This window comes from Vicugna pacos, chromosome 13 (genome assembly GCF_048564905.1).
Source record: "Vicugna pacos chromosome 13, VicPac4, whole genome shotgun sequence".
NCBI classification, from domain to species: Eukaryota; Metazoa; Chordata; class Mammalia; order Artiodactyla; family Camelidae; genus Vicugna; species Vicugna pacos.
In genome coordinates, this window is record NC_132999.1 from 15,109,378 (window position 1) to 15,133,004 (window position 23,627).

Consider the following 23,627-nt stretch of genomic DNA (forward strand, 5'->3'; position numbering starts at 1 on the left):
TGCTCCATCTAAATGAAGGCGAGAGACTAACAGATGAGTTACCATTAAGGGATTGATGGACAGACAGATGGAAGGACACAAAGCAGGACAGAAAAAAGTCTACTTAATTTCATTTTCAAACACTTGTTTTGTTAACTAATATTGTCTATCAATAGCAGAGATTCTATATTTTTTAAAATTGACAGCATAGGGTCTGTGAATACCTTGAAATTGTAGGGAAAAATCCATACATGCCCATTTTTCAAAAATTTGTTTTTATGATTAACATACAGGGAAAAGTAGATTGAGCATTAAGATATTGTTACCTATATCTGTATGCACAGTACACTCAGCCATGGTCCATATGTATGACTTGGAAAATCAGTCAATTTATTTGTCACAGATTTGTTTGGCTTTTGGACCGAATGGGGTCAACAGAAATATCTGGAGGGGGATGGTCCAGGTACTAAGTACTCACTACTATCCTCTATGTTACGTAGGATTCTTTTGGAGTCTCAACTGAGAAAAGACCATTTGAGGGACTGCTTCATAACCTTAAAAAAAATCTGGTAATTATATGTATCTTTAAATAAATAGTTTCAAGCATTTTAATATTAAAGAATGTTCCCTAATCAAGGAATTAGACATTTGTACCATTTGAGTTCTTTTTTTTCCCCTTATGCTATAAAATTAACTATCTTCATGAAGGAAAGTTATTTCTAAAGAGTCTTATAAAACTGGTAAAATTGAAAGTGTACTCAGCTTAGTAATTAGAAGAGCTACATTAAATGAATGCTTTTAAAATGTCCTTTAATCTTCCCAGCACTTAAAGGTGCCACAGTGATTGAGAATGCAGGCCTACAGTCTAACTGAAGTGGCTCTACCACCAGTTAAGGTATTTGCGATCTTACTGTGGCTCATTACTTTGCACTTCAATTCTCTTATCTGAAAAATGGGTATAATAATAATGCCCACCTCACTGGGCTATTTTTAGGATGAAGTGAGAATACTAATACAAATGCTTAGAAAACATAAATATCAATTACTATTATCATCCCTACTCTACAAATTAAAAATCTTTCACTTTTCAATAAAGTGAATAGTTAGCTCAACTGGGTTCCATTTTATACCATCACTCTATTTTAGGCTAACTCCTTGGGGTATGCCTACTTCACCATTCAAATGAAAGATATGAATCATAAGTATCAATTTACATAGTGAGAAGAATTTCTTACTTAAGATCCCCACAATTTAATAACAGGTTTTTTTTGTGGCATATTTTTTAAAAAGGTTATAAAATGATAAATGTAAAATGTTAAATATTCAAATTATATGAGTGTAAAAAGTAGAGATTCCTCATCTCACTCCCCTGTGCATGTTCTCAACCACTATAATAGGTGCTAGCTATAATGAGCCAATGTGAGCCTCAATTTCCTTATGTGATATGTGATTCCTTCCTTTATATGATACTATCATATCATATAAAGTTTTTAAGATTAGAAGTATTAAGGATATGAAGTACCTTGCACAGTGCCCAGCACATAGGTATTCAATAAATGATACGTATCATTACAAGAAAGTCTGTATTCAACTTCCTCTTCTTTTCAATGAATGAATAATACTTCTGTCTAACCTTAGAGCACTATTGTCAAATGTGAAAATACTTTGAAAACTGTTAAATGGTAAGAAACATGTGAAAAATACTTTTATTAGATGCCCCTTCTTTAAGCTGCTGCTGCAAAGGAAGCATGATGACAGATTTCAGGTTTTCATGTTCATTTTGTTCCTTTTTGTAAGAGGGAAATGAAAATGATATATTCCTAAAGCTAGTGGACCATAATTCTTTTGCACTGAAAGTAAAAATAGAAGACTAACAATTTATATCAAATATTAAACCTCCTAGAGCAAGCTCACTGCTTCCTGACTTAAAAGTAAGAAACAGAAGCACAGGGAACATACAAAGGATATACAAATGAATAATCTAAAATAAAATGCACTGTCTCCAGAAGAAATTACCACACACAAACCCAACAACAAAATACAATTCAAAGCTGCATTCGAAACTATGTATGCAAAATACAGATATGCAGAAACATATGCAAAATATGTTCTGTCTTCCAGGAAATGGTATAGATGTCTTCTACCGAATACTTTTAAAAGTTGGCAGTTATATGCCTAAGTGGAAAATACACGTGCAAAATGAAATTTTTAAAGGAAACTAAAGATATGTAACAAAAACCTTTACAGTTGAATATTTAAAACATGAAAAGACCATATCCGATATAATCTTGCCCTCAATTTTGATAATTCAAAGCAACTTATTGATAGACCAAGGACAAAAAGAAAGAAAACTTGAGTAGTAAGTATATGAGAATGTAAAAAATTCAACTCAAAAAATATTTGATAAGCAATATATGTTAGGTCTAACAATTCCAGTCAATGACAGTGTTAAAAAGTAAAATGCTCTCTCAACAGGTAACTTTATCATAAAATAGCCCATCTCATGGATAGGGCAATATTCTGAAAGATAAACATTATACTGATTCAATATAGGCTAAATCTAAATCTGTTATTTTACAGAAAAAGAAAACTTCCTAGAAATGTCTGCGATCAAATTCACCTGGCTCTTGATAACATTAAAAAGTGCTTGAAAAATCAGCACAAATGCCTTCTTCCCTTACCACAATTTCTTGATTTGTCTGAATAAATTCATCTTATCAATTGTACCTTTCGACTTGAAAATGTCTAACATGTAGCAATGTCCATAAGAATAACACAGCCATGTTTGAAGACCTTACTAAATTTTAATGGTAGTGCTAAACCACTCTATCTTTCTTTCCGTTCTGAAATACAACAGCATTCTTTGGTCAATGTAATTCTTAGGCTCAATATATTTTTGGTTTCTTCACTTTCTGTCTTCATTAAGCAAAGCTAGAAGAGTGAAAACTTCCATATACTTTAATAGATGAATATGATAAGTTGTAGCTAGACAAATTCTGTTACAAAAGGTAGCTATGCAGTAAGCGCCAATCCCTACACAGGAGATACCCATTTTATACTATTGTAATAGTTCATTTTTTTAAAAAAAGCAAATACTTTACCTGAAATGCTCATGTTGAAAAAACAGTTGGGTTTTTTGTTTGTAATGCATTCTTTTGTAAGTTATACAATTGATATACAATGCTAATTCCCATGAATATAACTATACACAACTACAGTTTCTCATAAAGCCCAATTCAAGCTGATAAGCTTTCAGTTTCCATCAATTTGAGATAAAACACATAATTTTCCCGATTGCTTGAGGTAATAATTCTCACCCTCACTTGCTCCATCTGCACTTGCTACACAGGTACAACACACAGTGTACTATAGATACATACTTGTAAATTTTTTACACGTCAGTTTATATCTATTGACGTTGACCACAAGTGCAAGCTCCTGGATTTTTCGGAATTACTTTGCCATAAACAGGATATACTTCTCTTATATGAAATGCAACAATATTTCAACACAATGCTATAATTAAATGTCAATAATGAAATATTTAACGTTAGGTAGAAGCACAGATGAAAAAAACTACACCTTGCCTGTAATTAAAAAAAAAATGTTGAACGAAAGAAGAATCTATTGTGGGGGAGAAGTGGCTACTGTAAAATTTTATACTTAGGCAATTAATCCTCCAAAGGTACGCTGTCACATCCTACAAAAGAGAAAAAGGGTTTTCTCGAATAAATAAGTATCTTTTAAAACATAATTGAAATGTCCCTTAAACGGTTCAGGGACAAGAGCAAGTTGAAAATGATGAAATAAAAGCCACTATACAAATCATAATTATCAGGAAAGGTTTTAGAGAGATCTAGGTTCAAATGTCAGGTCATATCACTTATAGAGAAATTTGTGACCTTCGGCAAGTTTCTTAATCCTTCTTAGCCTCAATTTCTTCACCTGTAAAATTGGTCACTGTGCTAATTAAGAGATAGTAAAAGAGGTATTATCAGCACTGAGCCTGGTACTTAGGGGTCAATAAAGTAACTACAATGTTTATTATCAAGTCAAACTTGGGGGGGTGGTATTAGTGACCTTGCAAAAACTGGTATGGTCCTTACTTTACTATCAACTCTTTGCGTGACTGGTAGTGTAATTACCGGTACTCCTCTGCTGTTCATTTTTAATGCAAAGGTCTCTACAGAACTAAGGAAAAAAAGACCTAGGGTGGGGTTACAAACAGAATTTTTCGGTTGGCAAGAACCCGGATTCAGCCAAAATTGTGTGTGCTGCAGAATTTGTCTGTGGGTCGTCATCTTACATTTCAAATACCCAAACGACCCCCGCAGCCTGCTTGATGAAGGGTTAGAAGGATAATTCCCAGTGTAAGCTTTTTAAAAGAAAACCACTTTTTCAGGCAAAAGAAAACTCTAGCACCCAAGATAATACTAAAGATGATGAGTTATTAATTGTTAAATGACTCATTAAAGCCGTACATTTCTGACAGAAACTAACTTTCCAAGATAATCGATTTACTGAACAAGATTTTCATCTTCTACTTTGAACTGAATATTTAAAACTTCATCTGCATTTAATTATTTAAAAAGCCAAATGACATAGGAATGATTATCCCTAAATTAATTAAAAAGGAGTGAGCTTTAAAAATGGTCAAGTAAACTGCCCAAAGTAACATGGCTTGTAAGCTACAGAGAAGCTGGGATTCGAACTTCTATCGTTCCAGCTCCGAAGTACAAGCTGTTTTCGCTACTCTAAGGCTCGCGCTTCCACTTGTCTCCCCTAAACGGTCGGGCAGAAAGAACATTTATTATAAAATAATAAATGTTTTTTTCCCTTCTCTGTTGCCAATCCTTCCATTTCACACTACCTCCTATGCTGGGATATAAACTCCATACAACAAGCAAGGCGCACTAATTCTAAGAGTCGGAGCATAGGGCCACAGAACAGAAAATTGCTTTTACTTCCTACGCGGAACGGAGGTCGGGCGCCAGCACCACAAGCGACAAACCTAGGCTGGGGTCCAGAGAGGCTGCAGACCGCGCCCAGGTCTCAAGTTTTAGTCAAGGCCCACGTTCCGGCCAGGCGAGGGGAGCAGAAAAGGTTATCCTTTCCTGGCACCCTGGCCGCGGCGGGAGCACATTCAAGGTTGGAATCGCAGTAACAGTGCACACAGTAAACTCAAAATCCCTCTTCCGCTCGTTAAACGCACTTACTTGAGCGAAGTAATTCCAGGACACAAGGCCGGCACCGGCAACGGGAAGGGCTCCTCTGTCCTCCTGCCCCAGGCGCTGGCGGTGACGACATCTGAGCCGCGCCGCCACAGCGAAGGCCCGGCGCACGGAGCGCGCGCTCCCGGCAGGGGCGGGGCGGCCCAGCGGCGCCGCCTTTAAGCGTCACGGGCGGGGCTCTGCTTCTAGTCTCCGGGGTTTGAACATGTCGCGGCGGCTGAATCGAGCAACCGAGCGGGAACCCCGAGCGGGTTTCCGAGCTGAGAGGAGAGACTGTGGTGCCTCGGTACCCCAGGGACTGTTAAAGGCGGCGAGGAAGAGCGGCCAGTTAAACCTGTCGGGCCGCAACCTCAGTGAAGGTAAGATCCAGAGGTACGCCCCTGATTGTGCGTCCTGTCAGAAAGCACTTGCCCTGGGTAGCCTCCCTTTCCTCTGGCTTTGGCCACCTTTGCCCCAGGCTGCTAGCCCGGATCGCGTGCTCAGACTCAGGCACTCATCACACTTGCACTGCGTCGGCCAGCTGGTTTGGTTCCTACTTTCGCTCCCGGAATCTTTGATGCAGGGACTGTGCTAGGAATATAGCCAAAATTTAAACGGGACACTTTCTGGATTTCCACATTCTGGGATTTCCACATTCTATGGTATAAACAACAAATGAAGGGCAAATGCCTTTCTTTGGCCCTCTGTTCCCCCTCTTAGTTTAATCTCTTCGGGCACTTATCAACGCTAAAATTCTGTATTTTATCTGCTCCTTTGTGAATTTAGAGTGAATGCCGCTGTTCGCTGTCAAGACTCTTTTCTGTTTGCAGCTGGACAGAATCCTAAATACAAGGAGTAATGATCATATTTCCTAAATTCAGGGTCAAGGTAGAGATCATACAATGAATTTGGGACCATCTTGAAAAATCTAGCGAGATCAAAATCAACAATCTGGATACCATGAATGAATAATTGTCAGATGCTCTTCCAGTTATCTGTTGTGCAATGGAGGGCGTGTCAAGCAGGGGAGAGAGAGAGACTATGCCATTCTTCCTGTAATGTTTTCCTCTACTTATATTCAGGTTTTAAGCTATATGGGATTAAAAGTTTCCATTACCTTCTAAGGATTGCTTTTTTATTGTGCTATGTATAAAATTGACCATGCAAACAAATACTGATTGAATGAATGAAAGGATATATGATAAAAATCTCTGCTCTACCTGGAAAAGCTTTTAATCAGTGAGAATGTATATATACACTTACTTTTCCCAAAGCCTGGAACTCGTTATCTGATACCTGATTAAGTTTCACTCCTTACTTCCTGTTGGACTCTGCTCAGGTAGGCCCTTCCTAACTACCTATGTAAATACCATTGTGAATATTGTATTCTCTAACCTGTTTTTTAATTGTTTTGTTCATTGTTATATCCCTAGCATTCAAAATGTGTTTGGTACATAGTAGATTCTTATTAAACATTTGTGGAAGGCATAAGTAAATGAATATTCCCAGATACTAAGTGGGTGCTGGAATGTACTTAATGATTGGACCTGTTGGTTTAGTCTATTAAAGTTTCAGGGAGCAAATGAATTTTGACTCTTAACTCCATGATCACGTGGATTAGGGCTGTTTAGGTTATTATTGTATAAACAGAGCCTAATACATTATCTGGTACATACTAGGTACTCAGTAAATGATGTCAAAGGAGAGAAAAGATGTAAACGGGAGAGACACATGATATTTATATGGTATTTATACCTTATATCTCAAAAAGGAATCCTTGTTACCATAAGATAAAAGTTTTTTTTTAATCTAATTGTAACCTTCAATTTCATCTGTCACTCAGCCTTTGAAATTCAAACCGCTGTAGTTCTGAACTATTCACATAGTCCATTATGGCGGTCATGCTTCTTATCTCCATATCTTTGCTCATGTAACTTTGAGATGCTTACCGTCCTGTATTTTATTTTCTCATTTAAAACGTGATAATAATAATAGGATCTACTAAGGTCTAAATGAGATAATACACATAAAATGCTTGGTACATAAAAAATACACAGTAAATATTGGCTATTGCTTTATCGCAGTAGCTTCCTAAGTGGTTTCTTGGATTTCTTGTTTTAAATCTCACCCTTTAAATCAATGTTGCTATCAAAAATTATCTTTCCAAAACATAGATCTTATAATGTCACTCACATTTAACGATTCTCCATAGCCCACAAGATTCAGTATAAAGTTCTTAGTACAACATACAAAAGCTTTTTGAAATTTTCCCCCAAGTGTCTACAATAAGGCCTCCCGTCTCTTTTCGGAATCCCATGGTTTAACAACAATGACAATAAGAAAAAATTGTCTTTCCCCCAAACAAGCAAACTTAAAATCTTTTTAGAACAGTTTTAGGTTTACAGAAAATTGAACAGATAGTACAGAGTTCTCATATACCCCCCTCCCTAGCTTATATTTTTCCCTATTATTAACATCTTGCATTATGTGGTACATTTTTTACAACTGATTAACCAATATTGATACATTGTTATTAATTAAAGTCCATTTTTTTACATTACTGATCACTTATAGTCTTATACAGTTTGCTGAGTTTTGACAAATACATAATGACATGTATCCACCATTACAGTATCGTATAGAATATTTTCTATGCCTTAAAAATCACCTGAGCTCTACCTATTTATTCCTTACCCTGTTCCTCCTGAAGTCCTGGCTGCCACTCATCTTTTTACTCTTTCTGTAGTTTTGCCATTTCCAACATGTCATATAATTGGAGTAGCTTTATCACTGAATAATATTCCATGGTATGAATGTACCATTTTATTTCTCTATTTACCTTTCAAAGGAGATCTTGGTTGTTGCCAGTTTTTGGCAGTATGAATGAAGCTGCTGTTCGTTTTCAGGTTTTTGTGTGGACATAAGTTTTCAATTCATTTGGGTAAAAATCTAGTAGTGCCTTTTTTTTTTTTTGCTTTTAGAAACTTTGTGGATTTTTCCCCCCTAAATATTTTTGATCTGCAGTCAGTTGGATCTGCAGATGCAGAACCCAAGGATACAGAGGGCTGACTGTATACTCCAAGTCTTTCTTTCCTCCTTCATATTTTACTATCATATAAATGTATTTGTAAAGTGTAGTCATGTCCATTATTTCTACACTGGAAAAATAGAACCTTGCCTTTAATTTTGACGTATATAACAAGAAACAGTTAAAATTCTGTTGATTCTTATTCTTAAATGATTGCCTCCTGCAATGGATTCTTAACGTTGTCACTTCTAAAAGCAGTGAGATGTTTTATTAACCAGATGGGGTTGTTAACTGGTAACCAGTGCAGATTAATTTTTATTATAACTGAAATCTGTGTACTCTTGAGGGTTTTTAGATGCTTTCTTTTCTAGTTACTTTGTGAAGGAACTAGGTCCTAGTTCTTTTGTGAAAATACTATTTATTTTTTTCCTCATTATAAAACCTTTATGTCTACTCTAGGAAAAGTAGAATCTATAGAAAGCATAAAAAATTAAAAGTAACTATCCAAGGTTATCACTATTGATATTTTGTAGGTTTTTTAATCGGTTTTTTTTTTGGTTTGTGAATATGTACATTTATTTGCCTTCTGTTTTTTATTTTTAACAAATTTGGAATTGTACTGAGTCCTTTTTAGGCTTCTATTTGTACATCTTTAAAGGTCACTTGAAAAATCTGATTATTTTTAATGACTCTTTAATAGTCTGTCTTATGAATACTGTAATTTACTTAAATATCCAAATATTGTTGGCTGTTTTAAAGTCATCATTCTGAGTTTCAGTTCCATAACTTACTTAGAAAGGTATACCTAAACAAAATAATTAATAATAACCAACTTCAAAGAAGAATATTAGAAATATTCTGGAAATTTTTAAGTGGCAGCTCTTTTTATGAGCAACAACATGGGGATATATCATTGTTTGTTCAACATAGATATTGCAGCTCTTTTTCATTGCACCAGATAAAATGAAAGTAGAATTGAAGACGGAGTATTGATTGTTGCCTTGTGCTTGCATGATCATGGCAGTACAGTCATGTAGGAATGTTTTGCGGTGATTCATCAAAAAAATGAGTGAGAGTAAGAGATACCATAGTTCAGAACAAAAGTATACTGTAAAATTCTAAAGGAAACCACATTGTTGACTGACAGGAAAATTGGTAAGTGGTTAATTTATTAAATAAGCCAATTAATTTGGTTTGAAAACCATATTATTTGGAAAAGAATTATGTGTGTAAGGCTATCCTTCCTTATCTTGAAGAGAGCAGTTTGGTTAGTTTCCATTTATGGAATTAAGTAAATAGGTCTAGGACTCCTAGCCCTCAAGATGTCATGTTGTCTGTTGTAGGATAATGAGAATTTGCAATATTCTGTATATACAGTTTGTTGTGACAGGATAAAAAGTGTAACATAAACTATGTATTTACCAAGATTTTAAATAACCATCCTTATACCTATATTAACCATGTTCTGCTTTACTATTTAGCTTAACTCTGTGTTTTGACTCCTACTTGTCTTAGTGCAATTTACTGTCATATTCTAAACAGCTAATAAGAATTAACCAGTGTCCAGATTTTAATAACAAATAATTTCAGAAAGAAACTGGGTTTCCAGATAAGTAGACCATCAAAACAAGCCTACCTCTTAAACAGTTCTTAGGAATGAAAGCACGAGGAACACACCTTAATCCATAGGTAATGGCAGAATCTTGAGGTAAACACTTAATTTTTAGTATGCTGAAATCCAGGGAAGTCTACTTGTTCGTATTATAAAACAAGGAACTAAGTGGTTAATTGAAAATCCCATTCCTATTTCTTAATCTTTAAAATTGTTCTAAATATTAGTGTTTTAATTTCTTGAGGTGTGTATCTCAAGGTATTACCTATGCCAAAGTTTGTTTAATAAATTAGTGCAAATTTAAACTTATCCCTATATTAATATCATGTTCACTCACTTGCATTTTAATATGTTTTCTTGAGTAGGAGAGAAAAAATACAGAGTGGGAAAAATGGAATTATAGTTTCAGTGAGGTTTATCTTCACTATAAAACTGAATGTACCCTCAAGTTAAAGTAATAAATTCAAGCACAATTTTCTCTTAAAGTGATTGGTAAACATGTTTCCTTTTTTATGTGTTTAACATTATTTCTTTTTTTCTGCAGTATCCTGGACTTCAGGAAGAATAGTTAGTTCTTTTCATGCATTCTAACATAACATAGCAATAGTTATCTAACATCTAACATTAACATCTAGCATAATATCTAACATCTAATATCTGACATCACAATGGTTCAAGTGTTCTAAACCACAAAGGTACATCTCTTTGAATCAACCTAAAGCTGCAACTGAGTTAATGCCTTCTATATAACTTTTTAATTTTACTCTGGGGCTGGTGTGTGTGTGCGTGTGTGTGTATGTATTTTTTTTCTTATTAAACTTTAGAGCTAGCTTGAAAGTGACACTAATACTGTGGTTTGTCAATGTGAAATTTTTTCTTTACTGTAATGAGGCCGTTGGTGACCATGAATAAGTTACTGTGGAGAAAACTGGGAAGTTTATCAATGAGCTTTCCTTAATCCTTTATATAGAAACTTGATTTATAGGTTTATTACTCATAACTGGGTAGACAGTTTAGTGAATGATATTTGTAGGATAAGGTGTTATCAGAATATTACCCTGCACCTAGCAAAAGCCTTTTTGTACTGCTATTGTTAGATCCTCACATTTAAGTGACAGTAGGGCCCTCTCATTTAATTAACAAGGAAATTGGGGACCAGAGATGCTAGGTTACTGGCCAGTGTGATTATACAGTTTAAACTAGAGCTTTAGGTCCCTGTCTGGTCAGTGGTGTGTCCATAATGTTACAGTGTGTATCATAGTTTAATATGTTTACAATTTTTAGAAGTTGAGAATCAACCTAGACTAGGATGTAGACCTTAATGGAAATGATTATGGTTTTCTGCCTTAAGTAAATGGTTATTTTTGTGTACTGTGGATGATCATTATATTTATGAAACTGTCCAAAGAAGTTAAAAAAGATTTTTAAATCTCATGATTTATTGCTCCTGTAGTTTACTGGCTACGCATACTTTGATTCATCCATGTAAATACTATTTTAAACGTGTTTTTTATATCTTCTCTGTTTCTTCACCTAGTCACTTGTATCTTCCTCAAATTAGACAGTTCTCTGCCATCAACCCATTTGTGAGTCCCCTTTTTTTGTAATTAGCTGTTGTCAATGGAAGAAAGAATGATATGCCCAAAAAACATGTAAAGAAACCTTGTTTCAGTGCTTGTTAAGGGCCATGCTGTCCATTGTGGAAGTCTCTAGTCACATATGGTTATTTAAATTTTAATTAACCAAAATTAAATGAAATTAAAAATCAAGTTCTTCAGTCACTTTAGCCACATTATAAGTGCTCATTGGCCATATGCAGCTAATGGCTACCACAGGGGATAGAGCAGATATAGGATATTTCCATCATGGCTGAAAGTTCTGTTGACAGTGCTGCTTAAGGGTATTATCTACACTGTGAGAAATATGTATGTGTATATACACAAACACACATACTTCAATTTTTATTCATTTATTGATATATGTATATATAAACATTCATAAGATTATCTTGATATGTTATATCACCTGTTTTTAAAAAATTGGTACTCTTATTTTTTGTTAATTGGGGGATAATTGACAAACAATGCGTGCATCCTTTTTAAGTGTACATTTCAATGAGTTTTGACAAATATATACACTTGTGTAACCACTACCAAAATCAAGATAAAGAACATTTCCAACACTTGAATAGTTCCCCTTGCTGTCAGTCCACCCCCACTACTAGCTCCACAGAACCAGTGATCTGCTCTTTGTCAACATAGATTAGCCTCTTCTAGAATTTCATTCAAATGGAATTTTACGTTTGCAATTTTTTGTTTTAGGCTTTCCTTAGTAGAATGTTGTTTAGAGGTTCATCCATATTGTTTGTATCACTAGTTCATTTTTATTGTTAAATAATAATAGTCCATTGTATGTATATATCTCAGTTTGTTTATCCATTCACCTGTTGAGCTGGTTTCTAGTTTTTGGCTATTATGAATAAAACTGTTTATGAGCTCTCAAGTACAGTCTTTGTGTAGGCATATATTATCATTTCCATTGGGTTTCATACCTGAGAGTGGAATTGCTGGATATATAGTAATAAGTGCATGTTTAACTTTATAAGAGTTCACCAGACTGTCCCTGGTAACATGAGAGATTCAGTTGCTCCATGTCATTACCTACACCTTGTATTGTAATTCTTTTTAACATTTGCCATTCTTGTGGTCGTATTGTAGCATCTCCTTATGGTTTTATTTACATTTCCTTGATGAATAGTGATGTTAAGCATCTTTTCAACTGCTCATTAGTTTTTTTGTGTATCTTTTCTTTTGCCAAGTGTTCAGATTTTTTTGTCTTTTTAGTTGGGCTGTTTGTCTTTCAGAGTTATAAGACTTTTTATATTTTGGACATATAAGTCATCAGATATCTATCTATATTGGTATCTATCTAATATATTCTCCCAGTCTGAGACTGGCCTAATTTTCTTAACAGTCTCTTTAGGAAAACATAAATTTTTAATTTTGATGAAGTCCATTTTATACATTTTTTCCTTTTATGATTTGTACTTTTTCTGTACTGAGAAATTTTGTCCATTCAGAGGCTGTGAAGACTTTCTAGTCTACTTTCTTTTAGAATTTTTACAGTTTTATCTTTTACATTTAAGTCTGTGATTTACCTGGCATTAATTTTAGAATGTGTCACAAGGTAAAGTTTGAAGTTCATTTTTTCATCTATATGAACATTTGTTTAAAGACTATTCCTTTCTCATTAAATTATTTTGGCACCTTCATTGAGAATCAATTGACACTATTTTATTGGCTGGAATTTTTTCTGAACTCTTTTCCTGTTGATCTATATGTCTGTCCTTATGTTAATACCACACAGTCTTGATAAGCTTTATGGTAAAAATTAAAATCAAGTACTGTTAAGTCATACAGCTTTCTTCTGTATCAAAATTGTTTAATCTATTTTAGCTCTTTGACATTTCAGTATACATTTTAGAATTAGCTTGTTGATTTCTACAGGAAGAACTTCTGGGATTTTGATTAGAATTGTACTGAGTCTATAAGTCACTTTGGGGAGAAGTGACATCCTACCAATACTGAGTCCTCAAGCTGTAGCATGGTATATTTCTCTGCTTTTCTAGGTCTTCTCTAAGTTTTCACAGCAATATTTTGTAATTTCATACCACAATTCTTGCATATATTTGTTGTATACACTGAGTATTTCATGGTTTTAAATGTTATGTCATGTAAATCTTTAAACACTTAAGAATGTCTTCAGTTACTGATTACTAATCTGTAGAAACAATTGATTTTTGTACATTAAGCTTGAATTCTGTTACCTTTCTAAACTCATTACATATTTTTTTGTAGATTTCTTAGTATTTTCTATATAGATGATTATGTTGTTTACTGTTAGAGACAGTTTTACTTCTTCCTTTCCAATCTGAATGCCATTGATTGATTGATTGATTGCCTTATTGCATTGGTTAGGACTGCTAGTAAAATATCGATATAGTGAGAATGGACATCCTCACCTTGTAACCAATTTTAGAGAGTAAGCACTGAGTCCTTCACCATTAATAATGATGCTAGCCGTAGAGTTTTCATAGATATCCTTTATCTGGTTGAAGGATTTTCCTTTCATACCCAGTTTCTTGAGTTTTTTATCTTGAATGATTAAATTTTGTCAGATGCTTTTTTGTTTTGTTTCTTAACAATCATATGGTGTTTCTCTTTTTCTTTTCATATGGTAGATTATTGATTGATTTTCAAATGTTAAAGCAGCTTTACACCCCTGATATAATTTCCACTTGGTTTTGATGTTTAGATGTACCTTTTTATTTTTGGGGTTTTTTTGTTGTTGTTATTGTTCTTTCCCCCCTTTTAGTGTCTTTGCATTTGGTTTCAGAATAATGGTGGCTTTGTGAACTAAATGGGAGTGTTTCTTTCCTCTATTTTCTGAAAAGGTCTGTAGGATTAATATCATTTCTACTCTAAATGTCTGCTGGAATTCATCAATGAAACCATCTGGGCCTTCAGTTTTCTTTATGGGAGTGTTTTAAATAGCAAGTTCAATTTAAAAAGAAATAAATGCAATGTGCAAAATTGTGATTTATAAGAAATATATGTTCAGATGACCAAAATATATTTCTCAGATATATTTGGTCTTCATCCAAAGTTCCTGGTTCACAGCTCCCGAAAACCCTTGGAATTTCCTGAGTGATAAGAGCAATGGGAACATCTTTTGTTATATTTGGTTTCTTGTCCTCAATTCCTGAAAAACAAAACAAACAACAAATAAAAAAACCTGCTTCAGAGCCATAAAGATGAAATGAGTGTATTGTTAATAAGCCCTTAACACCACAAGTGAGTTTATGTTCATGAAAGGGACTTTCACAAAGCACCTAAAGATGGTGGCTGGTTGTGGGGAGAACAAACCACGAACAGAATCAGAATCAGAAACCCTGATTTCTGGGGAGGAGGGAAGGGATAGAGGTTGAATCAATCACCAATGGCAAATGAGTTAATCAGTCATGCCTATGTAATGACACCTCCATAAAAACCAAAAAAGGAGGAGGTTCAGAGAGCTTTCATGTTAGGGAACCAGTATGATTCCAAGTGCCACCATGATGGACCCCAAGCTCCATGAGGACAGAAGCTCCCTTTTTTGGACCTCACCTTTTGTATCTCTTCATCTGGCTGTTGACTTGTATTATTTAATATCCTCTGTAATGAATCTGTAATCTAGTGAGTAAATGGGTTTTCCTGAGTTCTGTGAGCTCTTCTAGCAAATTAACTGAACCTAAGGAGGAGGTTTTGGGAACCTCTGATTTATAGTCAGTTGATCAAAAATACTGATAACAACCATTCATACCTTTCCATTTAATCTCATTTCATAATGATAGTAACTGCAAGGCATAACCAGTGGTTGCCCTGGTTAATATTTGCTCAAGTTCTAAGTCATGCCCATTTGTAGTCCTACTTTTATGAAGGAATGAAGGACTATTTAAAATAGTTTTGCTATAACACTGGAGCAAGTGAATACCTTCTAGAGCTTCAAGTTTTATAGTGATAAACCTGGACTCTTTCTGTTTAACTTGTGCAGTCTTATTTGCTATGTTTAAGGAATTAATACTTGCTGCAACAGAACACAATGGTGTGTGATGGGATAAGAGATAAAATTGTACATCAGATGAAATAGAGCTACCAGAGTCGGATATGCCTTCCAAGCTGAGAAGCTTGAGATAGTTTCACTGAGAAGCAGGATAGTTTAGCTTTGCCAGGGTTTGAATCCCATCTAGCTGTATAACCCTGGGTAAATGATACAGTCTGTGTCCTATTTTTCTCATCTATAAAAGAATATAACACCTACCTCACAGAGTTGTTATGAGATTTAAATGAGTTAGTATGTTAGAAAATTACCTGGCATTTGTAAATGTTAGCTGCTGTTATTATTAGCTGTTATTATTATCAGCCCTTTCCCAGACTTAATATATATTTCTGTTATAAAAGTTATAACTTTACCTTATAAATGTTGATTTCCATACCTTTTCTGTTATGGTAGCATAATGGTAGAGTCCATTCTTTATTTGTCTTGTGTATCTATGACTTTGTGCTGTGCAGGCAATATACGTAATAATGTATATATGTAATAAATATTTTCTAATGTGTAAAATACTCATTCTGCTTTGAAATAAAATCAGCTTTCACTCTAATTAGTTGTAATTCATTGCTATTTGACTTATTTAAAAGTTTTTTAAAAATTTCTTTTCAGTAGCTAAGCTGAATAGCTATTATAAACATATGTACTTAGTATATCTCACTTTGTGTTTTCTTTTTTTTTTCTTCTTCTTTTTTTGGTGTGATGGTGGAAATAGTGCCTCAGTGTGTTTGGAGAATAAATCTGGATATCCCTGAGGAGGCTAATCAGAATCTTTCATTCAGTGCTACTGAGCGATGGTGGGAACAGACAGATTTGACCAAACTAATCATATCAAATAATAAACTTCAGTCACTTACAGATGACCTCCGGCTGCTGCCTGCACTCACTCTTCTTGATGTAAGTTGGCTGATTATAAAAATGGATCTTTAGTTGAAGAGACTCTAATGCTAAATTTAGGCTTTGAGAAGCAGAAAATCCATGTTCAATTGATAGAGTACAAGGAAGAATAACATATTATTGTTAGGCATAGCATAATGATTAAGAGTGCAGATTCAGAAGATCCTGCTTCAAATTCTGACTGCCACTTGATAGCTCTATGATCTCAAAAAAAGTTACTTCTTTGTGCTTCAGTTTCAATATCTATAATTCAGTTCTGATTCTACTGCCTATTTTTAAAAATTATTCTTTGAATTAAATGAGTTAATGCATTCAAACAGAAATGGTATTTAACAAGTGCTTGCTGCTTCTCTTCTTTTTTTATTGCTATTATTTTTATCATTATTATTCTAGATATTAAAGCAAATATTTAAGATTGATTTTTTAACTTATCTCTAACACTGACTTAAATTATTAGACTTAAATTTTTGTGTGTTTATCCAGGGGCTATGTTTTTGGTCTCTAATTGCCTTGTCCTGCGGTAAAGTAAAGCATGAGTAATTTATTTCACATGTCTACAGACTTCTAATGTACTTCACTTAGGATTATCAAAAATCTTGCAGATTATGTCTAAAAAAGTTGAATGTAGTCAGATTTTTAGAGAAGTTTTATTTTTTTCAATTGTAAAATGAATGGATTGGCTTAAGTGTTCTCTTAAGGTTCCTTATACCTTGAAAACAGTATGATTTTGTAAGAACATAAGAGAAGTTCCCCATCTCATTTACTTTTTGTAAATGTTGACATAAACCATACCATCAGAGGGCTGTTAGTTTCTAATCCTCTAACCTCTCATTTCAGATTGAAATTCCATTCAATAAAGTGAAGGGTTTTTTTTTATTGTAATATTTAAAAATTTTAATTGTAATATTTAAAATTTTTAATTGTAATATTTAAAATTGATGTCTTATCACTTCATGATTTCTGAACAGCAGTTTGGTCAGTTTCAAACTCTTTTTTTTCTCAGAAAAAAATCACCAAAAGCCCAGTAATGCTATTGAATTAGAAGAATGAGATTATCACTGAAGAATTTTGTATAATGGCAAAGCTCATGGTTAATTATAACACTGAGATATTGACTGTGTCTTTTTAACAATTTTTAGATACATGATAATCAGCTGACATCCCTCCCTTCTGCTATAAAAGAGTTAGAGAATCTTCAGAAACTTAATGTCAGGTAAAATTTAAGCTTATTTCAATATTGCTAGTACAAGGGTATAAATCTAGTATTTAAAAAAAATTTTTTTTCTAACACTAGAAAATATTTTTGTATTATCTCAGAAAGTGGTTAAAGCAGAATAAGAGTTTCAGGTTTTAATTTTCAGATTATTTTATTTTTTGTTTTAGAATTGTCTACATGTTTCCTGATTTTACATATTTAAGGCCAGTTGATTTTTTAAAAATATATTTTTTAATTTTTATGAAACAATATTTAGTGACTATCTTCAAAATCTTCATTGTTGACATTTCAAGTTTTAAGTTCCTTTAATTTTCTAAAATATATATCTAGCTGTTAAACAATACGAAGAAATTTAAAACAGTTTTTTTCATAAGTGAGGAAAATATCATGTTTTTGATATTTGTAGTTTTTAAACTTTTCTGAGGACTTCTAAGTTTCCACGGATATGTTTCTGGTACTCATTGATAGGTACTTGAGAGGCCAAGTGGCTGACTTTGCCCTTCAGTACACACCCAGCCTTTCAAGAAAGAATAACTCTTTGAGGGGAGGATATAGCTCAGTGGTAGAGCTGCTGCTTAGCATTCATGAGGTCCTGGGTTCAATCCCAATACCTGTGTTAGAAAATAAATGAATGAAAATAAAATAAAATAATATAAAATAAAACTAATTACCCCCCCCAAAAAGAATAACTGCCTTATGTTAGGGGATTAGGGGAACAATCAGGGGAAAAGGGATTAAGGAAGATTTAATTTAGGATAAAAAACAAAAAGGTTTAAGTGTTAGAAACATAGTTTGAAAAACTGTGGGTTATAAAATAGATTTGATTATAGATGTATATACGTAACATAATCAGGTCTCAGTTTTCTGGAGTTAATTGGTTTGAGGGAGAACAGTCCTCAAATAGGAGTCCTTACCTAGTGAAGAACTTAAAATTACCATAAGTTAGCAAAAAAAAATCTATACACAGAAATTATTCAGAACATTTCTGCTGATTGCTTAGAACTACATCAGAACCTCTTCCCCTTACAAGCCAAAGGCATAGATGTGGCCTGAAAAGGCAAGAATGGAGAGGATTGAAAGGAAGAGGAAAGGGAGGGAGTATGGAGTGGGTGTGGCTTTAGCTTCTAGCATTTAAGAGTATGAGCATTAGGATGGAGGAAATAGGTGATGAAAGGAAATGAAGCAAATATATAGCTCGAATTATATATCTGCCCAACAAGATCTCTGTCAAATATACGAAGATTTCAATTAAATAATTGACAATAGCAACTAATTTTTCACAATTTTTGGTGGTTTATATTTTAGAAGACATCTTTGGGCATTTTTGTTCCAACAGGTTTTATTTTAATATAATTTAAGGTCATTGTTACACCTTTATATTTCTCATTTCCTCCCTCTTATTTGTGAAGTAATTGTATATGGCATGACAATAGAGTAGAATTCCTAAGTAAATAGTTAAGTTGGCATGAACCTGCGAATGAGTTAAGTCATCTCTTAACTATCAGGGAATGTATCATTCTCAGTGACTTGGGACTTCTACACCAGTAAGCTGAATATCTCTTTAGAAGGACTAAGCTGAACAGTTAAGACCAAGTACAGATAAGTTTGGGGTTGCATATTATATTCAGCTGGACATGCCAGGCCCTCAAACAGAAATAGCCATTTTTGTCTTGAGTGCTAAATCGAAACTTAATCCCCATATAAGATGTGACTTTATTATAATGTTTGTATGCATATATCTTTGTCAAAATTCTAAAACTCAGAAGCAGTATAAAAATTTAGAGTCCCATGTATTTTTTTCACATTACATGTAAAATCAAGTTGATTAAAAGGAAACAGTCAAAAGTTCACAAATTATTTGTTTGGTTAAAACTCTTTATTTCTTTGAACCCATTTGATTACTTTAGATTACTGTCATTTTAATGGATGTATATTTTTAGGATATGAAGTTTGGTAAGTACTTAAAATTAGTAACTGTATTTCATTTTTTAAATGAGCCCATGTAGTTGGTTAGCAAAATGCCTTTAGAAATATTTAATATGCTGTCACCAAATTGATCAGCATTTATTTTATCAATCAAAAGCCATAACAAGCTGAAAATACTCCCTGAAGAAATTACAAATCTAAGAAACCTGAAGGGACTATATCTCCAGCATAATGAACTAACTTGCATTCCAGAGGGATTTGAACAGCTTTTCAACTTGGAAGATTTAGTAAGTTGTGATTTCCCAATTTTTATATAATTTGGGGCTGGTGAGGCTTTTCACCAGACTAAGAAATAGGATGTATAATTGAAATCATGGGTACGTGGACAGCTGATTGTATATCTGGATTATAAGGAACTGTGCATTACAATTAGATTTGAAATTTATGGTTGTAAATTTGTTTTTCCTGCCTTTTTCTTATGAAGGAAATCACCTTAGGTTTTAATTTAAGAATAGAGTTTGGCAAAGGGGCAGATGAAGGTGATTTTGTCATTCAGAGACTTTTATGGCTTAGGAGAATAGAGGAAAAATGTTTTTAGTAATTCCCTTTTTTATGTCCATTTCCACTTCCTCCTAGGCCTTACGGCCTCTCTGTCCTCTAAGTGTCCAGGTAATGCCTTCAGGACCTGCCTTTTCTTCCCTATTTTTCAAAATGGCCACATTTCCTGGTAAAATTTTCATTCCATCTGTTTTTCATCTTAAATTGAGATAGCCATAGAGCAATTCAAATATTATTTTAATCATACTATTTGAAGAATAATAGGCCCTTTACATATAGCAAAGTAGATAAGTTTTATCCCCTGATGCAAATAAGAAAATAAGACTTATGTAAAAAAATAACTTATCCGAATCATGCAAATAATAAGTAAGGAGTTCAAGATTTTAACATAAGATTATTTGACTTCGTAGTGTATCCTTTTTCCCCCCACTTTACCAACAGGAGTGAGACTCCTTTGTAAGGCATCCTATCTGAAAGATTTTAGCTATATTAGATAAGAAGTTCTAATATATAATCTCTACTCCACAGAGTTATTTCATACTATATTCTTGTTCTTTTCTTTGTAACATGTTTTGAAAAACTCGATGTCATTTTAGCCTTAAAGTTTATTTTTTTTAAAGGAAAAATTACTTAACTTATTTTTTCTTGGTATTTCCCAGCTGCTATAGTGTTTGAAATTAAAATATATAATCTCCTCAGTCATTTCTTCCAGTATCTCTTTGTTTTTCAATCTGATCAGATTGGAAATAAGGTTTGGAAAATGAAAGGCATAGGTAGATTAAATGAATGGCAAATGAGGGAGTCATCAGATTTTCTTATAAAATTTAGTGGTAACGGTAGCAGTTGATTAAAAAAATAAAGTCTAGTAGAAAGCTGAAAGGAAACCCAGTAAACTACAGCAGTTTCCATTTATTTCCTTAGGGTTTCCCAGATAGTTATTTGCATAATAAAAGGAAGTTCCAGTTGAGAATTGTGTCCTTAAGGACTCATTATCAAATAAATCATAAATGTAAGCAACAATATATTAAATCTTTATATATCTTTATATCCTTATATATCTTTATATATCTTATATATAAAGATATAAGCATCTGTAATAATTTAAGCTAGTAATATTTCTTAAAGTTATATAAAACTGTTTAGCACAACTGTAATAAGTATTTATTAAAGAAATGACCTAGCATTAAATAATGATTAATTTGTATGCACTGTGCTTATTTTGTATCAATTTAATCATTAACTGTAATATTTAAATATTTAATTATTAGTAACTCTGTTGTTTTGGGTTCTTTAAAATTTCTTAAGAATTTGTGAATTAAAGAAACTTTTTTTTAAATTTTTAGCCTGTGACTTTGGAATAATTTTAGATTTACAGAAAAGTTGTAAAGATAGTACAGAGTTCCCATATACCCTTCACCCAGCTTTCCTCAATGTTAACATTTTACATAACTATGGGACATTTGTAAAAATTAAGAAATTAACATTGGTATAATATTACTAACTAAAGTACAGATTATATTAAGATTTTCCCAGTTTTTCTCCTTATGTCCTTTTTTTTGTTCCAGGATACAATCCAGAATACTACATTGTATTTAGTGTCAGTAACTTTTGATATTTTAAAATATTTATTTATTAGTAATCTGTTAATTCTTAGAGCCTCTAGTATTTGAGTTGTAGATTGTTATATTGTATGCTGTAGTTTATGGTAGTATGTTATTATGATAACTATATACACTTTTAAAAAAATATGCTGATCTAACATTTTTTCTTTTTCTATCTTAATTTATTTAGAGTTAGAATGCAATTATTTAATGTTAGACTAAGTCAAAGTCCTTAGAGAACATTTCTTTTAAGTCATTTTTTTCATTTATTGTTGCCACTGAACAGTTTGATGAAAGCTAATGGAGTACTTATTCCTATTTTCAACGTCTTAAGAAAACCTGATTCATAACATTGTCTTTTAAAGATAGTTTAAAAAAAAAAGTCTATCATAACTATTTAAAGAAAAAAACAGAAACAACACTTAAAGCAACGAGGGGTAGTGACTAGGCAAACCTGAATGAATGAAAACTAGAGTTGACTTCTATACTTAGTTATAGCAAACTTGCTGAGGTCAGCAGAGGAACCAAGAGAGAATATTTTTTCCTCCAAAATTAAAATGGTCACTCTTTTCAGCCTTATTTTCTTTTTCTTTCAAGATTTTTTTTTCTTGTAAAGATGTTTCATTTCATATTACAATTTAACCATTGCCTGATTTATCTTGGATCCTCAACAAATATTGGATGAACAAATGGATTTTTTTTGAAAAGATGATACATGATATAGCATAAGTTAGTATGAATAAAAGCCTTTATGTAAAATATTTTTAAAGTCAGAATTCACTTTAATTACTCCCTGCTACATTATTGGGTACATAGTGGGCCCACAGAATATACTGAGGTAATGAATTAATTAATGATTTGTGAAATTGTCAGTGAATGAAGATTACAAAATGTATCACCTACATAGTTTTTGTTTTTTTTTTTTAAGGTTGCAGCGCCCTCAATATTGTGAAATTTCCTTTAAGGATTTTTTTTTTAAATTTATTAATTCACTCATTTGTTTTATCTTTCTCTTTTTAAAGGATCTTTCGAATAATCGTCTTACAACTCTTCCTACTAGTTTTTCTTCTCTGTTCAGCCTGGTGCGACTCAATCTTTCCAGTAATCAACTGAAGAGTTTGCCAGCAGAAATAAGTGGAATGAAAAGTAAATCTTCTCTATAAAAAAAAAATACATGAATTTCTAGTTAGTGCAATTTACATTTAGAAAAATAAATTTTAATATAGTTAGTTACAGAGAAGTAAAATAATAGATTTTTGTGGTAGTAAATGCAAACAATAACAACTAGTCACTTATTTGTCATTATTAACAGGAATGTTTAAATTAAATCTGCCATAAATTAGAATTGACATTTTAGGGGAGCCTATACTTATGATACTATAGTTGACTCTATTTACCGTTGCCATTTTTCAATAAAGGTATTAAAAAGTAGAGTTAAACATAAAATGTGATATCTGGAGTAAGAAGCATAGTTTTTGTTTTTGTTTTTCCATAAATTGAATAGGAATATTGAGAGAGAGAAATAGATAGGGAAATCAATAGAAAAATACCTGGAACTTAAAGCAGGATTTGCATCCTCTTACTCCATCTCCATTGCTCTTTCTACTACATACTGCTTGTATTCTCCATCACTGCTCTTAGATGCAAACACTTGTAAAAACTCGTTTCTAACTTGAAAACAAACTTGCTTTATAGCATTTAGTGGATTTGGAGTGGACCAGATTGTAATGTTTTCTCAGTGCTTTAGCCAAATATATAAATTTTTATAAGTTGAAAGTAGTACTATTGACCTCTTTTGAAAAGCAGTTAGCTTCTTTAAACACTGAAAGATATAGTCTAACGCAATACATCAATTCAGTCTTGAATTATGTTAAAAACTGACAGGGAAAAAGTTGTAAAATGTATATTGCCAATCAAACTACAGGGGTTGAGAGTGAATTGTGGAAAATAT

General features: G+C 33.1%; 2 protein-coding genes across 8 annotated transcripts in view; one reads left to right on the plus strand and one right to left on the minus strand.

The window, feature by feature from the left end:
• The window catches only part of SRSF11 (serine and arginine rich splicing factor 11), a 38,438-nt gene extending 33,134 nt beyond the window's left edge, over positions 1 to 5,304 (minus strand). For 4 of the 7 annotated variants that reach the window (XM_072974208.1, XM_072974206.1, XM_072974205.1 and 1 more), the window contains exon 1: positions 5,196 to 5,304. The gene's annotated coding sequence lies outside the window, so the exon portion shown is untranslated. The remainder of the gene's footprint in view (positions 1 to 5,195) is intronic. The other 3 variants (XM_072974209.1, XM_072974207.1, XM_072974204.1) reach the window with 1 other exon arrangement.
• Positions 5,305 to 5,371: 67 nt separating this feature from the next.
• LRRC40 (leucine rich repeat containing 40) overlaps positions 5,372 to 23,627 on the plus strand; it is a 42,356-nt gene continuing 24,100 nt past the window's right edge. Inside the window, exons 1-5 of the mRNA XM_006205409.4 lie at positions 5,372 to 5,569; positions 16,194 to 16,375; positions 17,515 to 17,588; positions 19,675 to 19,804; positions 22,699 to 22,822. Coding sequence (XP_006205471.1) covers positions 5,416 to 5,569; positions 16,194 to 16,375; positions 17,515 to 17,588; positions 19,675 to 19,804; positions 22,699 to 22,822 — 664 coding nt within the window. The 5' untranslated portion in view covers positions 5,372 to 5,415. The remainder of the gene's footprint in view (positions 5,570 to 16,193; positions 16,376 to 17,514; positions 17,589 to 19,674; positions 19,805 to 22,698; positions 22,823 to 23,627) is intronic.